Raw genomic sequence first — 23,739 nt, forward strand, 5'->3', positions numbered from 1 at the left:
GTTTTTTATTGATATTTTTTTTTTTTTTTAAACTCTTGAGAATTTATAAATTTTTAAAATACATATCTATTATAATTAAGGCTTGATAAAAAATTTTAAAACGAGTTTAACGATAATAAGTTTGTAGATATGCAAGTAAAAAAAATACAATAAGGTCGTTGACTGATATTGATAATAATGAAATAGCACCCAAGTTAAAAAGTGTTTATCAACTTTTAAACAGTATTGCTGAGTTGAGTGCAGTTGAAGCATCAAATTTTTCATGTCAATCGTTTCGTTTAAACTGTTGTAAATTAGTTATCAATGTCAAGTGTAATATTTAAATTATTAATCGTTACAATTTGGGCATGTAGTATTTTAATTAATGCTTCACCAATTGTAAAAATAAAAAATGGAACTCTCGAGGGCTCAATAATGAAATCTAAAAATGGAAGAAATTTTTATTCTTTTAGAGGAATACCATATGCTCTTCCACCAATTGGTGAATTGCGATTCAAGGTTCGTTTGAAAAAATAAAAACAATAAATTTGTAAATATTTAACAGTCTCCAAAACCTGCTACATCATGGAAAGGTACACGATCAGCAAAAAAAGATGCAGATATGTGCATTCAAGTCAATAGTTATCAAAAGAATAATTTGCTTGATAAAATAATTGGTTCAGAGGACTGTCTATATCTTAATGTATACACACCCGAATTACCAACTCTCAATACAGAAAATATATCAAAAAAATATCCAGTAATGATTTGGATTCATGGCAAGTATTATTTAAAATTTTTATTAATTTATTACTGATATTTTATTGTTAATAAATAAAGGAGGTGGATGGTTAGAAGGATCTGGTCATTCAGATTAAACACAGCCCAATTTATTTTCTCGATCACGATATTGTTCTAGTTACAATAAACTACAGGTAAAATTATTTAAAAAAAAAAAAATAACAACATACTTTTTTAACGTGTATTTAAATATTACAGACTTGGTCCATTGGGTTTTTTAAGTACCCAAGATATAGTATCACCGGGTAACTATGGAATGAAAGATCAAGTCCAGTCAATAAGGTAAACGTTATGTCAAAAAAAAAAAAAAAAAAAAATTATACAATAATCATGTGTCATTTTAATAATATTTTAAGATGGGTCAAAGAAAATATTGATGCTTTTGGTGGTGATCCAAATAGTGTAACACTATTTGGTGAAAGTGCAGGAGGAGCAAGTATTCATTATCACATGATGAGTCCTCTTGCAAAAGGTAAAATTGTATTCAATTTATTTTACGTAATTAAATTTTATCACGCAACAAGTCAATTATTATTTTAATGATATTACATAATAGAGAAAAAAAAAAAATAGACAACAATTTTATCTTATCCATATACGTAAAATTTACAATTTAGATTTATTTCATCGTGGAATTTCACAAAGTGGAACAGCTTTATCTTCATGGGCATTTAATAATGAAAAAACTGCAATTGAAAATGCAAATAAACTTGGAAAATATCTCAACTGTCCAATATCAAATTCAGAGAATTTAATTGCATGTCTTAAAAATAAAAATGCAAGTGATATAATGGATACTGATTCAATATTTAAAATATTTAGTATAGATCCAATAATGCCATTTAGAGTTGTCATAGAACCAAAACATCCAGGTGCATTTTTAACTGAAGACCCGGTTGAATTGATAAAAAATGGTCAAGTCAGGGATACACCATGGATGACAGGAATTACATCACACGAAGGGGCTCCTCCAGTATTTTTTCTTTATAATTCTGATGATTTAATTAAATCACTAAATGACAAGTGGCAAGAACTAGCACCAACTACTCTAATGTATCAACAGACACATGATGAAAAATATCACAATGAAATGGCTAAAAAAATTCGTAAATTTTATTTGAAAAATAAAATTATTGATGATTCATCAAAGTCTGATTTAATTGATGTATGTTAAAATTAATTTTTTAATAAGTTAAAAATAATTTCAATATTTATAAAGAATTAAAATATATTTATTTTATTTTTTGATTTAGATGTACTCAGATTTTTGGGAGAATTTTGGTACCCATCTGTCTGTGAAGTATCATCTTAAACATTTTGGAAGCTCAGTATTTTATTATGAATTTTCATACAGAGGAAAAACATCATTGATCGAGACATATGGCAGTAAAGAAAATTATGGTGTTTCACATACTGATGATTTAATGTATCTTTTTCCGTTGAGTAAACTAAGTTTTAGTCCAGATATTAAACAAAGTGAGGAAGACCAACAAATGATTGATGTACTTACAAACATTTGGTGCAATTTTGCCAAACATGGGTATGAAAAAAATAAATTATATAATATAAATGATTTAATATATAATTTGTGTAATTTTAATTAATATTTTTCAGCAATCCAACTCCTGTTGTAACGAAACAATTACCAAATAAATGGAAACCAGTGAGAACTGAAGATTTGGAATTTTTTTTAATAAAAAATCCAGAAAATATGTTTATGTCAAAAAATTTTAATAAAAAACGAATGAAATTTTTGGAAAATTTACCATTTAGAAAATTAAATGATAGAGTCAAAGATGAATTGTAATTTTTTTTCTCCATTAATTAATTGTAAAACAAGAAAAATTGTAACTTAAAATAGAAATCAATTTTTTAAAAAATGACGTTGGTTTTTTTTTTTCATTCCAATTATAGTTGGCAATGTTGTTCAACAAAATAAATTGATTCAAGTCACGATAATTATAATAAATATAAATAAAAAACAATCAAGATTTGCTTCAATTAATTTCAATTAAATAAGCCTTGATAAATTATTTCAAAAGACAATTTAAAAAAAAAAAGCTAAATACAATTTAGATTAGATTTTTTTTTTAAAATTTGATTCAAATGAGATACTGTGAATCAAATATTTTCATTCAAAAGATAACAATATTTCGATTATCTATTTATAATGTCATTGTGATAAATTTATTTCTTGAGAATGTATTTGTATATGCAGCTCGATAAGATAGAATGAAAAATAAAAAATAAAAATTACTTACATGTGAAGTTCTTTGATCCAATTTGCCAGAAGCTGTTTGTCATTATTCCACTCGGTCAATTGGAAAGTTTTTGTCACAAAACTGATGACGACATTCCTAGAAAAATATTATTTTTATTAAATATAACTTGTGTAGGTTATTTTTTTATTTTAACAAATGAATTTTGTGTTTTTCTTATAACTGTCAACTTAATTATTTCAATTAATGATAATTAACCTTCTTTACATCATTTAAATAAACTAAGATGATTATTTTTTTCAAAATTATATAATAAAATTTGCAAAATCTTAGCTTTATTTCAAACAGAAAAAAAAAATTGATTATATAGTCAATGTTGATGAGAAGGTGAAGCTCATTGTATCGATGCTTTATCAAATTAAAAAAACAATAATTAATTGGACCAATGAAACAGTTGATGCAGGTAAAGTAAAGTTGAATAAAAAATTTAAATTATAAAATAATACTTACATAAATAATGAGAAAACTTATTGAAGATTTGTCAAGATAGCTGTAAATAATTTTTCCTCCAGTAAATATACTTGAGATCAACATCTTGACAATCAGCTCTACTTCTTCATAATGAGCTTGTCCCTGTAATAAAACAAAACAAAAAAATTAATATTATTAAATTGAATTATCAAGATGATGTATTTTTTTTCTAAAATAATAATTGAAAGCAAAAAAAAACAATATGGCGTTTAAAAAAAATAGAATATCAGAAATAGAAAGAGAAGAAATGATAATGAAAATGCAAGAAAAAATAACAGCTCCTTTACAATGGAGCTGTTCAGAATCATGCAAAATTATTGATCTAAAAGAACAACATTATCAACAAGTTTTACATTTAATAAAAGTAAATACTTACAAATTGAGATGAAAAAATAAAAAGTTATAAATTAAAACTGTCAACGTTTAATTATTTTTTTGCAGCATCATTTTTTTTCTGATGATCCAATGTGTCTATCAGCAAAACTTCTTGATGATCCAATTTCAACCCAAGAATATCTTGATGAAATTTGTAGTTGGATGAGAGAAAATAATAGCATTGTTGCAATCAGCAAAAAAAGTGATAGAGTCGTTGGTGCTGCAATTTTAAAAATCAATAGTGAAGAAGAAAAAAACCATGTATTTTCAAGAATGAGATTTCAGGTAAAAAAAAATTTAATTTAAATAAAATAAATTACTTGAATAGATTAACTAATAAAAAATAAATAAATGAATAAAATTAATTTTTTTTTTAACACCAGATTTTACAAGGTGATGTTCTTGCCAAATTGATGAATTTAAAAAATGCACTAATGAAAAAATCAAATGTCTATCAACAATTGAATGTATCAAAAATTCTTCGTCTTTATATTATTTGTGTTCATCCAAGTTACAAACTCGAGATGTATACACTGACCTCCTGGAGGCTTGCATCGAAATGGCAATTGTCAATGATATACCAGCTGTTGTTGGAATTTTCACTTCAAATGACACTCAAAAATTATCACAAACAATTGGTTTCAACATATTATCAGAAATTAATTATGGACATTGGAAAATTAATCATGAAATTGTATTTAATAATCCGGGTATTGGAAATTACTCAGTTGCATTAATGGGCATGTCAACACCAACAACAGAATACATTGACAATATGCGAAAAATTAAAAAATTAAAAATACATGAAGAAAATAAAAAACGTCAAAAATATCAACGCCAACAAGACGATTAATTAATAACAAAATAATACACAAAAAAAAATTAATCAATTATTATTAAATAAAAATTAAAAAAAGAAAAATAAAACTTGCCTTTTTTTTGGGCTTGACCTTGAAATATATTTGGACACCAGATTTGAGATCAGCAGTCAATAAATATCCATCTAAATAAATATATAAATTGTTTAAATATTATTAAATAATTTTTTTTAAACAATAAAATTTTAATAATAATATAATATTGTTTTAATAATTTACCAGATAATAATAATAATTGTTGTAAGACGCACAATGCAAATCAAGAGTAATCCATCTTGAAAAAACAAATGAACATGGATGACTGTGGTTGGCTTGTTATACATTTGCGGGGAAGGGTACAGGGGTGTGAATATCAAGAGCCACAGGATGTTTTTTTTTGGGTGGTCTACCGTCTTTTGTTTTTTGTTTTTTTTCTCAGTGAAACATTGTCGGTGGTCGTGTGCGGTGTGAACTTGAATAATATGTAGTGTGATTGTTTTTTTGTGCTCCTGTCTTTTGCTGTTTTTTTCTGGTACAGTTTTTCTTATATAATACACTTTATCTTTAATAATTTATTCAATCAAATTTTTAACGTTATTTAATTAATTATTTAATTGTTTTCGTGTTTAATATTGCGATATTGTTGGAGTTGCATATTTTTTCACAAAATGTCCCTTCGATTGTTGAGTAAATTTTTTTTTTTTTTAACTTCTTAAAATTTGTATGATTTAATTAATTTTTTTATTGATGGTGCGAAAAAATATGGATAAATCGGGATAAAGGAGTCTCGTCAATTAATTTTTTATTTATTTTTTTTTTTTTGTGTGCCAGTTTTTACTCCACAATCATCGACTAATTTTATTTTATTTTATTTAATTTTGTTGTTTTTTAAAAACGAATAATTATTTATCAATATATTATTATTATATTTAATAATTTAATTTGATAATTTAATTTGATAATTTAATTTTATTATCAAATATTTAATTATATTTGATAATTTAATTTCAATATTTTCGTAAATATTTGTATACTCCAAATTTTTTTATTTTATTATTATTATTATTATTTTTATTTCTACAAAAATAATGGTGGTCGAGAAGGGAGCTGCATTATTTTTGTCGCAATCTTTTTCTAACAGACAGCAGCTAAATCGGTTCGATGCCGCATCTTCGGTCAATAAGCGCGCCATTTTTTTGACAAATTCAAATTCCATTTTATTTACATTTTTCTCGATCACTTTTCCTAAATTAAAAAAAAAAAAAAAAACAAATTTATTTTTATTTCAAAAAAATTTTTTTTTTTTCAATCAAATTTGCAAATAATTCCCCAAGTTTATCTTTCCCAAAAAAATAAAAAATAATTTGTTATCAATTACTATTTAATGTATCATCTATAAATTTGAATTAATTTGAATTTTAATTATATAACAAATTAATTTCATCAAACACTCAAAACAAGATCATCTTTGGCCCAACTCTACAGGCTAATTAATTTTTTTAACGACGACTGTGTAATTAGTGATTGTAATAATAGTGTGTTGTGTGTATTTACATTAAACAAATATAATAATAAAATATATATATGTGGTTGTATTAAAATCATTCGACAATGTTTCACAAGGGGGCGTCGTGATGAAAAGTATCAAGACATGCGCGCGGATTCGTCGAAAACGGATTCAGTCACGTTCAGCCACCGACAGAGTCAGTGTGTTGCCGCTCGGGCCATTCTCATAATGTAATGTCTCATCATCTTCTCTGTTCAATAATCTTATCCTTGAAGTTTTACTGATAATGTCAACATAACTGGCATTTATATGATAATAAAAAAAAACAAGTCAAAAGTGATACGGGGTTCATAGACTCTGCTCCAAAAACAATTAAGTTTAAAACAGTGCTCCAACTTTTATAATTATATCCAATTATTATCAGTGTTGCTGTTTGTCATTTATTTATTTATTATTTTTTTTTTTTTCGCTCATTTTTTCTCACTCGCGTTTTGTTTATTTTTTTTTTTATTTAAACCGAGTGACAAGTGTGGACGAGAGGGTTTTACTTTCCAAAGGAAGTGTCAAGAGATTTTGAAGGATAAAATCTTCAACGTGGTAAGTTGAACGTTTTAAAATATATGCATGCCATTTGTATAATGAAAAAAATATATTATGAAAAAAAAAAAGAAGGTAAACGACTGAGTAACGGTACATTTTTTAAAAAAATAAAAATAAATAAAATCATAATAAATACTCTTGCTTTCTAATCAATGCCATTTGATGATATCAAGTGATGAAAAATTGATAATAATAACAGTCTTTTTTTTTTCTTAATTCAGCTGTATCATGATGAACCTTTATTTACATTTGAATCTATTTTTATTCGTCGCTTTTTAACATAAATAAATGTATAAATATTTTTGGATTAAAATAATAATTGATGGTCGAGGAAAAATCCATGAATATCGTTTGAAAAATCCTCGACAAGTTCATCGTACTGGATAACTTCTTTTTTTTTTTTTTTTCATTTTGGAGTCTATATAAATCTTTTTTTTTTTTTTCTCATGTCTTACCACTTCGTATTTAAATTACTGTGGTATTTTTAAAAATTTATTTTCTTTTTTTAATTTCATCCTTTATGATCACGACAAAAAAAAAATATTCCGTTAGCAATAATTCTACTTCGGTTATATTTATTTTTTGTCATTGATCTAAAAAATATGAAAGCATTAACATTGTATTAAACAAAAAAAAACTATTTATATTTTTTATATTATGTTTACAAAAGACATTTGAGTTGAGCAACAATGATCTAATGAAAATCATGTGTTTTTTTTTTGTTTGTTTTAATTTAAATTGTAATTTGCAAACTACATGTCTATTAAATCGATTAAAGCTTTTAATTAGGGTGACATATTTTAAATAATTTCTCACGCCAACTTTTGTCACATTAATACAATCAAATATTTACTCATGTGGGGGGGAAGGCGGGTTATAATAGTCGTGACTTTCGTGTCTTGGCTGTCATGATGTTACATTCACCTATCGAATTATCACGACCACCACGTTTAGAAAATACTATCTTGTCTCACCAACTTTAAATATAAACACACATTTTATCAATATAATTTATACATGTATAACGGCTGAGTTTGTCTCCAACTACTCCTTCATGTCATGCATCCAACTTGATCTATATTTTATATTTTTACGTTTAAAAAAAATCCAAATTTACATATTTTGTCACACAAAAATAAATGATAAAAGCTTTTTTTATTTTTTCGTAATATGCGAATAATTTTATTTATATATATTTACATCAATTAAATTTTTTTATTTCTAAAATGTGACGCAAGTCAAAAAAAAAAAGCCAGACATCGTGAAAAAATTTTAATATTTTTTTTACCTCTTTATTATTATAATTTTTTTTTTTTTTTTTCATTTTATTTATCACACATAGACAAACACTACTATACGTCAAATGATTAAAAGAAATTTTATATACTATTTTTAATACTAATATCTTTTTCAAGTTGATTTATTTTTATTTTCATTTGTAAATAAAAATTTTCTCAAAGAGTTTGGATGTATATACAAGTTGAAAGTTTTGTGTCATAATATTTTTTCTTTCTTTTTACCTCAATCGTTTTAAAGTTTTAGGTGTTTGAAAAGCACTGTACATAGAGACAAAAAAAAATAAAAGTAAAATGAATAAAAGTTTATTTAAAAAAAAAAACAGATATATATATGAAGAATAAAAAAATATAATTCAGAAATTGACTTGCGTGTTTGTTAAAATAACTTTTTTCTAATAATAGAATCGTTGTGTCTTCAGTGTTAAACCAGCGAAAAAAAAAAAAAAAAATTACAAGAAAATATAGTAGATTTTAGCTAGCAAAAACGAGACGTTATATGCGGGCTTTTTAAACATATATACATGGCGTATGTATATGTATGTGTACATAGAGTTGAAATACTTTGAAACGAGAAATAAGATGGCAAGTAACTTTACCAAATGCGAATTCACCCACGCTCGTTTGTGCAACGAGTTTAAACACATATATAAACGTTGTACACAGATGTACTCTTCCTCCAGGAAGAAACCGACATTCAGACAAAAAAATAAAAACAAAATATATATATATAATAAAAAAAATTATTGAGCTTGGACCAACAACTTTGTTGTTTGAAGATACATGCCCACAAGAATTACATGTTGATACTGTTAAAAAAATTAGAAAATTTTATTTAAATGACAAGCCTGTTGATGAATCAAATAAATTTGCAGTCATTGATGTAAGAATATTATTTAATTTCCCATTTTGTTAATTATTGTTTAGAAATAAAAAAAATAGCAAGTTTTTTAATTATTATTATTTTAAATTGCAGATGTATTCAGATGCGTGGTTCAATGTTGGTGGAGACATGGCTGTAAGAGATCATCTTGAGACACTTTCAAGTCCTGTGTATTATTATTATTTTGCCTACAGAGGTGTAGCATCATTTTCAAAAATATTTGGTGCTCCAGAGGGTGATTATGGTGTATCACATGCAGATGAACTTCAATATTTATTCCCAGTTGGTGAACAATTGTTCCAGGACACTCCACTCAGTAAAGAGGATCACAAAGTCATTGATGTTATGACAAGCTTGTGGTATAATTTTGCCAACTCTGGGTAAGTTAATTTATATTTTTAAAAATAAAAAAAAATTTAAATGCCATTGAAAAACATTGTTTTTTTTATTTTTTCTTCTTTTAGAAATCCAACACCAAAATTCACACCAAAAGTACCATTGAAATGGAAACCAGTACGTACTCAAGAACTTGAATATCTTCATATTGAAAATTCAAAAAATATAACAATGCTGAAAAATCTTCTTCATGAAAGAATGAAATTTTGGGAAAGTTTGCCACATCGTGCTGCAGTTACCATATCAAATGGACAACCAATTATTAAAGATGAATTATAAATATTTTATCAAGTTAGATAAATTCATTTTATGAATGTTAAAAAAATACCAAGCAATGTTCATAATTATATATAAATTTAAGTTTTATACTAATAATATTATAAAAATTTATTAAAATTAAAATTGTTATTAATATAAAAAAGAATACTAATATTTTTATAAATTAAAATAAAATTAAAATAAATAATTATCAATAAAAATTAAAAACAAACGATTAATTAAAATTGATATTATTTAGCAGACACTTTTACAGTTGTATTTAGTATTTATTTATTTTTTCAATCAATCATTAAAAAAAAAAAAAATAAATACCTGTATACAAGAATATATATTCAGCTTCTTGCTGTCAACATCAGAGAGACAGTGAATGTTATACTGAATGTTTATATAAATTTTTTAATCATGAATGCATTAAAATTAATAAGTTTAGTACTGTTTGACTATTTGTTTAGTGCAACGTCTCCAATTGTTGATGTTAAAAATGGATCATTAGTAGGTACAGTAATGAAATCAAGACATGGTCGTAGTTTTTTTGCATACAGAGGTATACCTTATGCTCTATCACCAATTGGGGATTTACGTTTCGAGGTAAGACATCATTGACAATGAAAAAATAAAATTTTAAAAGTAAAATAAATTTAAAAAATTATAGCCACCACGTCCAGCTGCTGGTTGGAGTGGAGTAAGATCAGCAAGATATGATGGAAGCTCTTGTACGCAAAAATATAATTTAAATAATCATGAAGAAATATTTGGAGATGAAGATTGTCTTTACTTGAATGTATACACTCCAAAGCTACCATCATTAAATCATGAAAATAAAGAAACAAGTTTACCAGTAATGATTTGGTTACATGGAGGAGGATTTGACACTGGAACAGGTCATTCATTATTTTATGGACCGAAATTTCTGCTTGATCATGATGTAGTACTTGTCTGTGTTAACTACAGGTAACATTTTAAATTAATACTACATTGTGTTATTATCTATTATTTTATTTATAATGAAAATAATATTTTTTTAGACTTGGAGCCCTAGGATTTCTTAGCACAGAGGACATGATAATACCAGGTAATCAAGGCTTGAAAGATCAAGCTCAAGCAATAAGGTAAATAGAATTTTTATAATTGTATTATTGTAAATATCAAAAATAATATTATTGATTTAGATGGGTCAATGAAAATATTGGTGCATTTGGAGGTGATCCAAATCGTGTTACACTGTTTGGACAAAGTGCTGGTGCTGCTAGTGCAAATTTACACATGATGAGTGGTCTTTCAAAAGGTATTATTTCAACAATTTATAAATAAAGTAAATATTTTTATATAATCATAATAAATTAAATGATAAGAAAAGATAATTTTAATTTTTTTTTTGTAAATAATATTTTAGGCTTATTTCATCGTGTTATCGGGCAAAGTGGAACAGCTAGATGTCCCTGGGTATATAATGCACCAGGATTATCAAAAAAATATGCAAAAAAACTTGGTGAATTTCTCAATTGTCCAACTGATAATTCAACAATACTATTGAAATGTCTGAGACAAAAAAATTCAGCTGATATTGTATTGACAGATAAAAAATTTGAAAATGATGATTATTTTTCATTGTCACCTTTCAAGCCAGTCATTGAGGCTGATCATCCAGGTGCTTTTTTAACAAAAGAACCAGTTGAATTTATAGATAATGAAAATTGGAATGATATTCCATGGTTAATGGGAGTTAATTCACATGAAGGAGGTTATCCAATTGCTGTAAATGAGGGAAAAAATAATGATTTTTTAAAATTATTAAATGACAACTGGATTAAATTGGCACCACATGTTTTTTTATATGCACATATTTGTCCAAAAGAATATCAAGAAGAAATGAGTAAAAAAATACGTCAATTTTATTTGGATGACAAAAAAATTAATGAATCAACAAAATTTGATGTTATTACGGTTGGTGAATATAAACTCTATTTGAATAGTATTTTATTTTTATGCAAAAATATTTATTCTTTTAATATTTAGGCGTTGAGTGATGGAGTTGGATTTGCCTATGTTGAGATGAGTGCTAGAGATCATTTTAGAAAAAAAAATAGTCCAGTATATTATTATCATTTTGCTTATAATGGAACAGCAACAATGGGAAAACGTCTTGGTAAATCAACAAGTGATTATGGTGTTATTCATGGTGATGAATTGCAATATTTATTTCCACTTGGTGAACGTTTTTTCGATGATATTAGTCTCTCAATGGAGGACAATAAAATGATTGATATTTTAACTGAACTTTGGTTTAATTTTGCAAATACTGGGTAAATAATTAGAGTGTAAATAATGATATTTGAATTAGAAAAGTGTTATTTAATTTTAAAATAAAATTTACAGAAATCCTACTCCAGAGATAACGAAAAAAATTCCAATTAAATGGACACCAGTAGAGAGTGAAGAACTTGAATATTTATTAATTGAAAAACCAAATGAACTTGTAATGTCAAAAAATCTTTACCCGGAGAGAATAAAATTTTGGCAATCATTTCCACAACTTAGATGGACATTTGAATCAAATAGAAATTTTAAAATAAAAGATGAGTTGTAAATAAATTAACGTGACAATGTAATTATATAATTAAAAAAACGAAAAATAAATTTACGAATTTTGTAGCAGAAAAAAGATAAACATGTTTGTTTAAAAGTTGAAAAATATATTTTTAAAAACAAATTTCATGATATTATGGTTCTAGTATTTACACAACAACAAAATATAATTAATTTTAAATTTATTTTACATATATTAATATTAGTTTTATAAAAATAAATTTTCAAATAACAATATGTTATATTATCAAAATATATTTTATGAAAAACAAAATATTTTATTTATTTTTATTTGTTATATATTAAACAAAGAAAAAAAAATTAATTATTTATTAAATAATAAAATTTGGATTGATGTTTTAAAAATATAAAACGTGTATAAATATATTTTTATTTGTTCCTCATCAAGATACAATCATAAAACTTGAAAAAAAAAACAGATAAAAAACTGTTTGGTCCAACGTTCAAGATACTTGTTTTTTTTTTATTTTGATATAAAATATAAATTTGATATAAAATAACAGTCGACAACAAGCTAGCTCGCGGCAATGATGGCGATAATCATGAGTCCATCAGCTTTGATATCATTGCTCGTTATTTGTGGATTAAGTATTTGTGTCAAATCATCACCAATTGTAGAAATAAAAAATGGATTGCTCGAGGGAACAACAATGCAATCAAGATATGGAAGAGAATTTTATTCTTTTCAAGGTATACCATATGCAATTCCTCCACTTGGTAAATTACGATTTGAGGTAAGATAATCTGAGATATACAAAAATTATTTATATAATTTTAAATCATATTTTAATTTTTGTATTTTTTAGCCACCACAACCAGCTGTTTCTTGGACTGGAATACGTAAATCAATAAATGTGCCTCCAAAGTGTACACAAAAAGATGTATTTACAAATCAAAAAATTGTTGATGGACAAGAAGATTGTCTATACTTGAATGTGTACACTCCTGAATTAAAAAATTCTGATGATAAAAATTTACCTGTTATGGTATGGATTCATGGAGGTGCATTTATTTCAGGTCAAGGATTTGCATTTGGTCCTAAATATCTTCTTGATCACAATATTGTTCTGGTTACGTTAAATTACAGACTTGGAGCAATTGGATTTTTAAGTACTGGTGACATGGTTTCACCTGGTAATATAGGAATGAAAGATCAAGTTCTTGCATTGAAATGGGTTCAAGAAAATATTGCAGCATTTGGTGGTGATCCAAATAGTGTTACAATATTTGGTGAAAGTGCTGGTGGTGCTAGTGTTCATTATCACATGTTAAGTCCACTGTCTAAAGGTCAATTAATCAAATATTATAATTACAAAATAAAAAGAATAATTTTTTAAATGTATAAATCATCTTTTCATTTTTTTCAATAGGACTTTTCCATCGAGTAATTTCACAAAGTGGAGTAACTCTTTCACCCTGGGCTTTTGGTAATCGAAATACCGTAAAACAACACTCTCAACTTTTAGCTCAACACTTTGGATGTCATACAAATGATTCAACACAAATAATAGCATGTCTTCGAAAAATAGATGCTGCTGAAATAATTGAAGCAGAAAAAATATTTCAGGTTTTTATTATTTTTTAAATATAAAAAAATTTATTTGTGATGAATTTTATTTTTATAAAATTATAAAATAACTATTTTTATTTATTTTTAGATTTTTGGCTATGATCCAATAATTCCATTTAGAATTGTAGATGAACCAAATCATTCTGAGGCATTTATCAATGATTTGCCTTTGAATATTGTTAAGAGTGGAAATATTTCAGATGTTCCTTGGATGACAGGTATAACAACTCATGAAGGAGCAATAAGAGTTGCAGCATTACTTCATGGTTTTGGAGAACGTAGTTATGTCAAACAGCTAAATGACAATTGGCTTGAACTTGGACCAACTAATTTGTTACTCGATCAAGTTTTTTCAGACAGTATTCCAGCAGGAGTTGTTGAAAAAATTCGTCAATTTTATTTTGGTGATAAAACAATTGATGAATCGAGTAAATGGGCTTTGATTGATGTAATTTAATTTATTTTGATAAAAATACTAACATATGAATAATTTAGCTATTTTAATTTCTTATTTTAAAATTATTTTTTGTCATAGATGTATACTGACATATATATGGCATATGGAATTGACGAGGCTATTAAATATCATCTAGAATTTAATTCTAGTCCTATCTATTATTACGAATTTGCTTACAAAGGTGCCACCTCATTTTCAACTATATTTGGTGACCCTGAGGGAACATATGGCGTCTGTCATGCTGATGATTTACTATATCTTTTTCCAATTGGAGAAATATTATTTCCAAAAAATGTATTAACTGAGAATGATCATAAAATCATTGACTTTTTAACAACTGCTTGGTATAATTTTGCAAAAACTGGGTGAGTCAACACGTTTACTTGACGGCTTTTAAAATATCTAGTGATATAATATGCAAATAATAATAATTTTTTTTTGTTTCAACAATAGAAATCCTACAATAAAAGATATGCCAGTTGAATGGAAACCAGTAACAACAGATGCTCATGAATATCTTTTCATTGAAAACCCACAAAATATCAAGATGTCAAGTAATCTCAATAAAAAGAGAATAGAATTTTTAAGATCTCTTATTAATCAATCAGAAAATTTCAATGAAAAAATTTCTAAGAAAGACGAGTTATAGAATAAAAAAAAAATATTATTTTTATATAAATTCAAATTTATACAATGGATATCTCTTGTCAATTTTTTTTATCAGTGTTCAGACAACTCAGCTGAATAACTTATCATTATATTAATGTAAAAAAAAAAACAAATTAAAAAATCGTAATGAAAAAAAAAAAAAACTATTTGAATTATTATTATTTTTTTTCTTTAAAGGAAAATGTTAGAACTATTATAATATTTTATAATAGCTTTTTATATGTCAACAAAACAAGTATATACTTCAAGACTGCACTTGAAAAAATATATAATCATGAATAAATGCAATGTCACTGATCTCATAACCAGTTTATGCTTGCATGTTACGTTAATTTTTTTTATGAATTATTTCCTGTTAATCATATTTAATAATAACACGTATTTCTATATTTCTTTAGTCAGTTGTCATTCATTGAAACAGCCAGATGATGTGGACACTACATCAGAAGATTCATTTTATTTTTTTAATTTCACTTTGTATCATTATTGCAAAAGGTTCGATACTTGTTAATATTGCAAATGGCACACTTGAAGGATTATCATTGAAATCAAGATACGAAAGGGAATTTTATGCTTTTCGAAGTATACCTTATGCACTTGCACCAATTGGACAATTACGATTTCAAGTAAGTTTATTTATATTAAATGTTTTTTTAAATTTTATGATAAAAAATTGTAATTACTTACCAGACAGCTCAACCAGCAGCATCTTGGGAAGGAGTACGTTCAGCAAAAAATGATGCACCAATCTGTACACAAAAAGATAAATTTACAAATCAAAAAGATGTGGTTGGAGTTGAAGATTGTCTTTATTTAAATGTTTATACACCACGATTACCAATTAATGATGATAAAATATTATTACCTGTTATGGTATGGATCCATGGTGGTGGATTCTTGGCTGGATCTGGTAACAGCGATTTATATAGTCCCGAATTTCTTCTTGATCATGACACAGTGTTGGTCACGATGAATTACAGACTTGGATCCTTGGGATTTTTGAGTACACAAGACATGGTGATACCTGGAAACATGGGATTAAAAGATCAAGTACTTGCATTAAAATGGGTTCAAGAAAATATTGTACAATTTAGTGGAGATCCAAATAGTGTTACAATATTTGGTGAAAGTGCTGGTGGTGCTAGTGTTCATCATCATGTTATTAGTCCTCTTTCAAAAGGTATAAAATTAATAATTATTTTTTGTTGATTACGTAAATCAGTAATGTTTTTTTTTTTTTTAATTTTATTTCAGGATTATTTCATCGTGCGATATCTCAAAGTGGAAATGCATTAGCTCCATGGGCTCTATCAAAATCAAAAAAATCAACAAATTATGCAAAACGTTTGGCTGAGCATTTGAAATGTCCAACAAAAAATTCAATTGAAATGATCAATTGTCTTAGAGAAAAAGATGCAAAAGAAATAGTTGATGCAGAAGATGCATTTCAAGTACGTAAATTACTTTTTTTTAATGTTCTTCTTGCCAAGAGATTGCCTTGAATTTTATTTCAGATATTTCATTGGGATCCGGCAATTCCATTTAGACCTATCATTGAGCCTGATCATCCAGGTGCATTCATGAAAGATGATCCAATTGCTTTGCTAAAAACTGGACAAGTTTCAGATGTACCATGGATGAATGGACTAACTTCACACGAAGGTGCACTCAAAGCAGCTGCATTGTATGATATTAATAATCAAAAATTAGTTGAAACATTTAATAAAAAGTGGACAGAGCTTGCACCAGCCTCATTATTCATTGACGATCTTGTTTCTAAAAAAGAGCAGATTAACATAGTCAAGAAAATTCGTGAATTTTATTTTAACGATAGAGATATTGATATTTCGACAAAATGGAATTTAATTGACGTAAGTTTAATAATATTCTTTCAAAAGAAATTAAATTGTAAAATGATTTGTAAATTATAAATATTTATTGTAGATGTATTCAGACGCCTGGTTTAATTCTGGAGCTGATTTAGCAAATATTGCTCATCTTGAATCACTTTCAAGTCCTGTTTTTTATTATTACTTTAATTATAAAGGCTCATTTTCATTTTCACAAATATTTGGATCAACCAGAGACGATTTTGGAGTATGTCATTGTGATGAATTACTCTATCTTTTTCCATTGGGTGATTTTAAAAATACATACACTAAACAAGATTTAAAAATGGTCGACATAATAACTACACTTTGGTACAATTTCGCTAAGACTGGGTAAATAAATTTTTTTTAATTTTTATCTTATCAAAAACAATGATAGCAATACTTTTATTTTCATATATGAAAAAATTTTATTTTAGAAATCCAACACCAACAATTACAAATAAATTGTCAACCAAGTGGAAGCCAATTAGAACTACAGATAATGAATATTTACTTATTAAAAATCCTGAGACAATAAAAATGTCTAAAAATTTAAATCCAGAAAGAACATTATTCTGGAAAGATTTACTTGATCATATAGAAAATACTCATCAAAATAATATCAAAGAAGAATATTTGTTAAATATAACAATATTAGAATATATCGTATTAAAAGTGTTAAATATATGTATACGCACTGAATGATACAGATGAATATCATAAGATCTGAGTATTTTTTCTTAAAGCTTATGACTCCCCTTCTATGCGTCCACTAAGTCACACACACATTTATAAAAAAATAAACGATGTAAATCGAGTGCTGCCGAGTTTACTTTGAGATAGCCGACATCAGCCGAAATCCATATATTTAATACTACTATTAAATATATGCCGAAATCACCATGTCTCGGCAGCACTCGGTTTACATCGTTTATTTTTTTATAAATGTATGCAAATGTATGTGTGACTTAGTGGACGCATAGAAGGGGAATCATAGGCTTCAAGGAAAAATACTCAGATCCAAACATTCAGTAGCTCGCCTGTAGACAGTTAGGCTGACGAGGCCAACACGCGACCATCAATAATATACATATCAAATTTACGTCACACGTTGAATGATCAATAATGGGTACAAAGTTTGCGGTGACTCTTTTTTTTATTGCAAGCGGTTTGTGTTTTTTATTCACTGTAGCATCATCACCACCAATTGTAAACATTAAAAATGGTACAATTGAAGGCACAGAAATTACAACCGACAGTGGAAGAAATATATTTTCATTTCAAGGTATTCCATATGCACTTCCACCAATTGGAAAATTACGTTTTGAGGTACAATAATATTTTGTAATAATACTAATAAATAATAATACATTTTGTTTTTTTGTTTTTTTAAATATAAGTTAAAAATTTAAATAAATAAATTAATTAAATTGTTTTGACTTTTGATTTGATCTATTTACAAATAATAAATTCATCAATTGTTTGTTGGAATAAATAAATCAAGTATTAAAAATAGAAACGATTAGTGGTGATAACCTTGTTAATGATTGTGCTTTAAATAACAAAACAGATAGAAAAAGATTTCATGCATTATCTTTTTTTTTTTTTTTTGTATAAAATTACATATTATTAATGACTAAATTTATGCATTAAACTTAAATGCACATTGTTTGATTGAGCCATATAATAATAAAAAATAAAATTATGAAATTTATTATGTAAAAACAATTGACTCAATAAAAACTTTTAAATAAGATATAAATTATTTTTTTTATAAATTTTTTTTTAATAAAAATTAAACTATTTATCAGGTACCACAACCAGCTAATGCATGGACAAATGTCCTTATCGCAAATAAAGATGCAGAAGTATGTATTCAACGTGATTTTATATTGAGCAGAGATATTATTGGTTCAGAAAATTGTCTTTATCTAAATGTTTACACTCCAAAATTGCCGAATTCACAAAATCAAGATGTTGATGAAAAATATCCAGTTATGTTTTGGATACATGGAGGAGCATTTATTCAGGGATCAAGCGATTCAAATATTTATGGACCTGGTTATCTTCTTGACTACAATACTGTACTTGTTACCATCAATTACAGGTAAAAGAATTTTAAATTATTAAATTAAAAAAAAAAAAAAAACAGTCAATTATTTTTCATTACAAAGCAAATTTTTCATTTGATATATAGACTTGGACCAATGGGTTTTTTAAGTACCGAAGATACAATTTTACCTGGTAATTTAGGAATGAAAGACCAAGTCCAAGCATTGAGGTAAAAAATTTTGATTATCAACAAATAATTAAATAATTATTAATAATAAATCATTATTTTTTTAGATGGGTCAATGAGAATATTGATAAATTTGGTGGTGATCCAAATTGTGTCACAATATTTGGTGAAAGTGCTGGTGGAGTTTCTACTCATTATCACATGATAAGTCCTCTTTCTAAAGGTATTTTTTAAACTTCTTTTCAATTTTTTAATTATCTCATCTAGATTAATAAATTATATAAATATTTTTAAGGACTATTTCATCGAGCAATATCACAAAGTGGAACAATTCATTCTTCATGGACATTATATAGACCTGGATCGGCAAAAAAACATGCTAAACGTTTAGGTGAAATGATGAATTGTCCAACTAATAATTCAGTGGAGTTTGTTGATTGCATGCGTAACATTGATGCAAAAAACATTATTGAAACTGATGATAATTTTAAGGTAAAAAAACATGCATGTTTAACTTAAATATTTATTTTTTATAATATTTATTTTTTAATTGATCATTCAAGGTTCTCGGAATCGATCCTTTGATCACATTTAAACTATCAATTGAGCCTGATCATTCAGGTGCTTTTTTAACAAAAGAACCAACTGAATTAATTGAAAAAGGTCAAATAAATGATGTTCCTTGGTTAACTGGATTGAATTCTCACGAAGGTTCACTCAGAGTAATGACTTTATTTAGCAATGATGAAAGGGACTCGTTAACTAAGCTCAATGAAAAATGGACAAAGTATGCACCAGTGTCTTTGACAATTGATGATAGTTGTCCCGAAAATCTTCAAGACAAAGTAACAAATAAAATTCGTAAATTTTATTTTGGCGATGAGGATATTACTCGATCAACAAAAACAGAGTTAATAAATGCAAGTGATAAGAAAAATATTAACCAGTGATAAGTGATACTGATATGACTTGACTGTTTGATGAAATAAATTTATGTGATATTTACAGATGTATTCCGATGCATGGTTTAATGTTGGAACTTGTGAATCAGTTAAAACTCATTATAAAAAATTTTCAAGTCCAGTATATTTTTATCATTTTGCATACAGAGGAAGATACTCTGTCTCAAATGTATATGATATTTTTGGAGAATATGGAGTTAGTCATGCAGATGAACTTCAATATTTATTTTCATTTAATATAAGATTTTTTTTTGATCTTATAAAACTTCCTGTAGCCACTGAAGATTTAAATGTTGCTCATTTTATGACAAATTTGTGGTATAACTTTGCAAAAACTGGGTATTTATTATAATTTATAAATTAAAAAAAAAAAAATTAACAATACACCTGACAAATATTATAATTATGTAATTTAAATAATATTACAGAAATCCTACACCAGAAATAACAGAAAAAATACCAGTTAAATGGCTACCAGTACAAAGTGAAGAACTTGAATATTTTGATATTAAAAGTTCAACAAGTTTCGAAATGTTAAAAAATTTTCAAAGTGATAGAATTGCATTTTGGAATAGCATTCCTCATCGTGCAAATATTGTTCCATTTTTAAATGATGCCAAAGATGAATTGTAATATTTTTAATTATAAAAGACATGTAACATGCCAACAATAATTAAAATAAATAAATAAATAAATAAAAAATATGTTTTGAATAAATTAATGTAATTTTTTTTTTTTTTTTGTTATGTAATATTTGAATCAATCTATAATTTGTTTTTCTCACTATATAATTAAAAATAATTTGAATAAATAAATTTGTTTGTTTTTTTATTTAAAAAAAAAAAAAAAACGTTTTTAATTTTGTAAAAAAGGAAAGAGTTATGCTTGAGAAATCAAGGTAATATATTCGCGGCCAACTCCAGTAACAATATACAAGGCAATAGGAACTTTCTACATAAAAAGAAACTGTTAGAAAAAAAGATAATACACGAAACAGGTTACAGCACAGTTGTGCTGGTTATGTCAGAGAGTGAACATCAATAATTTACATATTTTTCTAATTTTAATTCTACTTGATAAATAAATAAAATAACAAGTGAAATGTTGTTAGTAATAAAATATTTAACTATCACATGTTTGTGTTGTTGTATGCATGTGTTGGCATCACCAAGAGTAACGATTAAAAATGGAACACTCCAAGGATCAATAATAACAACAAGAAATGGAAGACAAATATTTGCCTTTCAAGGTATACCATATGCACGTCCACCAATTGGTGATTTACGTTTTGAGGTAACATGCCAACATTCATCTAACATAAATAACAAAAATTACTTTATAATAAATATTTAATTACAGCTACCACAACCAGCTGATTCATGGAAAGATGTATATATTGCTCAAAAAGATGCAGACATTTGTGTTCAAAAAGACATTTTTGATAATGGAAAAATGAGTGGATCAGAGGACTGTCTTTATATAAATGTGTATACTCCAAAATTGATGATCGATAAAAATGAAAATGAACTTTACCCAGTGATGGTCTGGTACCATGGTGGCGGATTTTACTGTGGCTCTGGTTACTCAAAACTTTATGGTCCAAAATATCTTCTTGATCATAATGTTGTCCTGGTCACTGTAAACTACAGGTTGATACTGTAAAAATAAAAATAAACATTTAAATAATTTTTTATTTTTTTTATTTTACAGATTAGGACCATTGGGTTTTCTCAGTACTGAAGATATGATACTACCTGGTAATTTAGGATTGAAAGATCAAGTACAAGCATTAAGGTTTGAATATAAATTAAAAATAATTTATAAAATAAATAATAAATAATAAATATAACTTTAGATGGGTCAATGAAAATATTGCAGCATTTGGTGGTGATCCAAATAGTGTTACAATATTTGGAGAAAGTGCTGGTGGTGCTAGTGCTCATTATCACATGATAAGTCCTATGTCAAAAGGTTTCTTTTATTTTTCTTTTTGTCTATTAATTTATAAAATTCAATTAAACAAATTAAATTACATTGTATTATTATTTTTAACAGGACTTTTTCATCGTGCAATATCACAAAGTGGAACTATTCATTGTCCATGGGCTTTACATCAACCAGGTCAAGCCAAAGAAAAAGCTATACGTTTAGGTAGCTTGTTAAATTGTCCAACAACCAATTCAATTGAACTTGTTAATTGTTTAAGAAAAATAAATGCAATTGATATTATTGAAATGCAAGAAAAAATGTCAATATGGTCAATTGATCCAGTCATTCCATTTAGACCAGTTATTGAGCCAAATCATCCAAGTGCATTTTTAAAAGAGGATCCAAATGAGTCATTGGAAAATGGAAATATCAATGATGTACCTTGGCTTACTGGAATTAATGCACACGAAGGTGCAATAAGAGCTATACATTATTTTCATAATAATAAAAAAGATTTTATTTCTGAATTAAATGAAAAATGGTCTGAACTTGCACCAATGATTTTACTCTATGAACATACTTGTCCAAAAAATTTACAAGCCAAAGTAACAAGTAAAATTCGTGAATTTTATTTTGGTAATAAAATTATCAATGAAAATTCTAAATCTGATTTGATAAATGTAAAAACAAAAAACTTTTAATAATTAATTAATTTGGTAAATTTAAAATGGCATTAAATATATTGTTTTTTTTTTTTTTTAAATTACAGATGTATACTGATGGTTGGTTTGGAGTACCAGCTTCCAGATCTATCAAGACACATCTTAAAAAATTTTCTAATCCTGTTTATTTTTATTATTTTTCATACAAAGGAAGGTACTCTGTATCAAATATATATACTTTATTTCAAGATTATGGAGTCTGTCATGGTGATGAACTTCAGTATATATTTCCAATTGATATAAAATTTTTCTTTGAATTATTTGGATTACCAATAAGCACAGAAGATAATAATATGATTGATATTATGACTCAGCTATGGTACAACTTTGCAAAAACTGGGTTAGTAAATTCAAACATAAATTAAAAATATTTATAATTGAAAATTAATTTTTAAATCAATTTTAGAAATCCAACACCTGATGTTACAAAGGAAAATCCAGTAAAATGGCTATCAGTACAAACTGATAAATTAGAGTATCTTGAAATTAAAAATTCAATGGATATAAAAATGTCAGAAAATCTTAATAAAGAAAGAATGACATTCTGGGATAACACATTGTATCAAATGAATTTTAATCAATCCTATGATCACATAGACTCTGAAGATATCAAAGATGAATTATAAATTATAATTTATAATGCATATTTATATATATTTTTTTACATTTTAATTTATGTACCTAATTGTATTCGTGCTAGAATTTTTTTTTTTTTCTATTAAAATTTTAGTTAATTATTTTTTTATATAACACGTTTGTATTTAATTTTTATTGCCAAGTCATGTGAAAGAAAAAAAATCAATAAATATTTGTATAAAAAATTTGATGTAAAAATAAAAAAAAAATATTTAATATTTATTACTTTAATGCAATAAAATATACAGTTTATTTTTTTTTAAATTAATTTGACTAATTTTATATTGTCCTTGACATAATTAGCGTAGAAAAAAAAATGTAGAAGTCATCATTAGTCTATATAAATATGTTTTTT

General features: G+C 26.1%; 2 protein-coding genes across 2 annotated transcripts; both read left to right on the forward strand.

Moving 5' to 3' along the window:
- Window positions 1-58: 58 nt before the first annotated feature.
- Window positions 59-12,457, forward strand: LOC122859696. The gene is given in 20 exon segments (XM_044163381.1): window positions 59-498; window positions 545-758; window positions 820-854; window positions 856-914; window positions 979-1,062; window positions 1,137-1,252; window positions 1,398-1,945; window positions 2,034-2,320; window positions 2,395-2,583; window positions 3,753-3,894; window positions 3,972-4,190; window positions 9,141-9,427; window positions 9,512-9,677; window positions 10,059-10,310; window positions 10,375-10,673; window positions 10,748-10,831; window positions 10,892-11,007; window positions 11,116-11,666; window positions 11,739-12,025; window positions 12,099-12,457. Coding segments are annotated over 20 exon segments (4,341 nt in total). The 5' UTR covers window positions 59-303; the 3' UTR covers window positions 12,310-12,457.
- Window positions 12,458-12,820: 363 nt separating this feature from the next.
- LOC122859697 lies at window positions 12,821-23,441 on the forward strand. The gene is made up of 21 exons (XM_044163382.1): window positions 12,821-13,063; window positions 13,136-13,616; window positions 16,280-16,476; window positions 16,540-16,896; window positions 16,970-17,247; window positions 17,334-17,562; window positions 18,019-18,225; window positions 18,708-19,003; window positions 19,094-19,177; window positions 19,243-19,358; window positions 19,431-19,627; window positions 19,699-20,055; window positions 20,144-20,436; window positions 20,526-20,726; window positions 21,180-21,390; window positions 21,457-21,746; window positions 21,808-21,891; window positions 21,953-22,068; window positions 22,153-22,706; window positions 22,796-23,088; window positions 23,155-23,441. Exons 1-21 carry the CDS (start codon window positions 12,857-12,859, stop codon window positions 23,372-23,374), a joined length of 5,268 nt encoding a protein of 1,755 aa, XP_044019317.1. The 5' UTR covers window positions 12,821-12,856; the 3' UTR covers window positions 23,375-23,441.
- The last annotated feature ends 298 nt before the right edge of the window (window positions 23,442-23,739 follow it).

The sequence above is a fragment of the Aphidius gifuensis genome, linkage group LG6, assembly GCF_014905175.1.
Source record: "Aphidius gifuensis isolate YNYX2018 linkage group LG6, ASM1490517v1, whole genome shotgun sequence".
NCBI classification, from domain to species: Eukaryota; Metazoa; Arthropoda; class Insecta; order Hymenoptera; family Braconidae; genus Aphidius; species Aphidius gifuensis.

Bases quoted from the DNA above. Each gene is read 5' to 3' on its own strand.
- LOC122859697 (XM_044163382.1), top strand. From the start codon at position 12,857: ATGATGGCGATAATCATGAGTCCATCAGCTTTGATATCATTGCTCGTT. The intron at 20,437-20,525 runs GTATTTATTATA...ATAATATTACAG, and splicing joins TATAACTTTGCAAAAACTGG to AAATCCTACACCAGAAATAA. The intron at 23,089-23,154 runs GTTAGTAAATTC...AATCAATTTTAG, and splicing joins TACAACTTTGCAAAAACTGG to AAATCCAACACCTGATGTTA.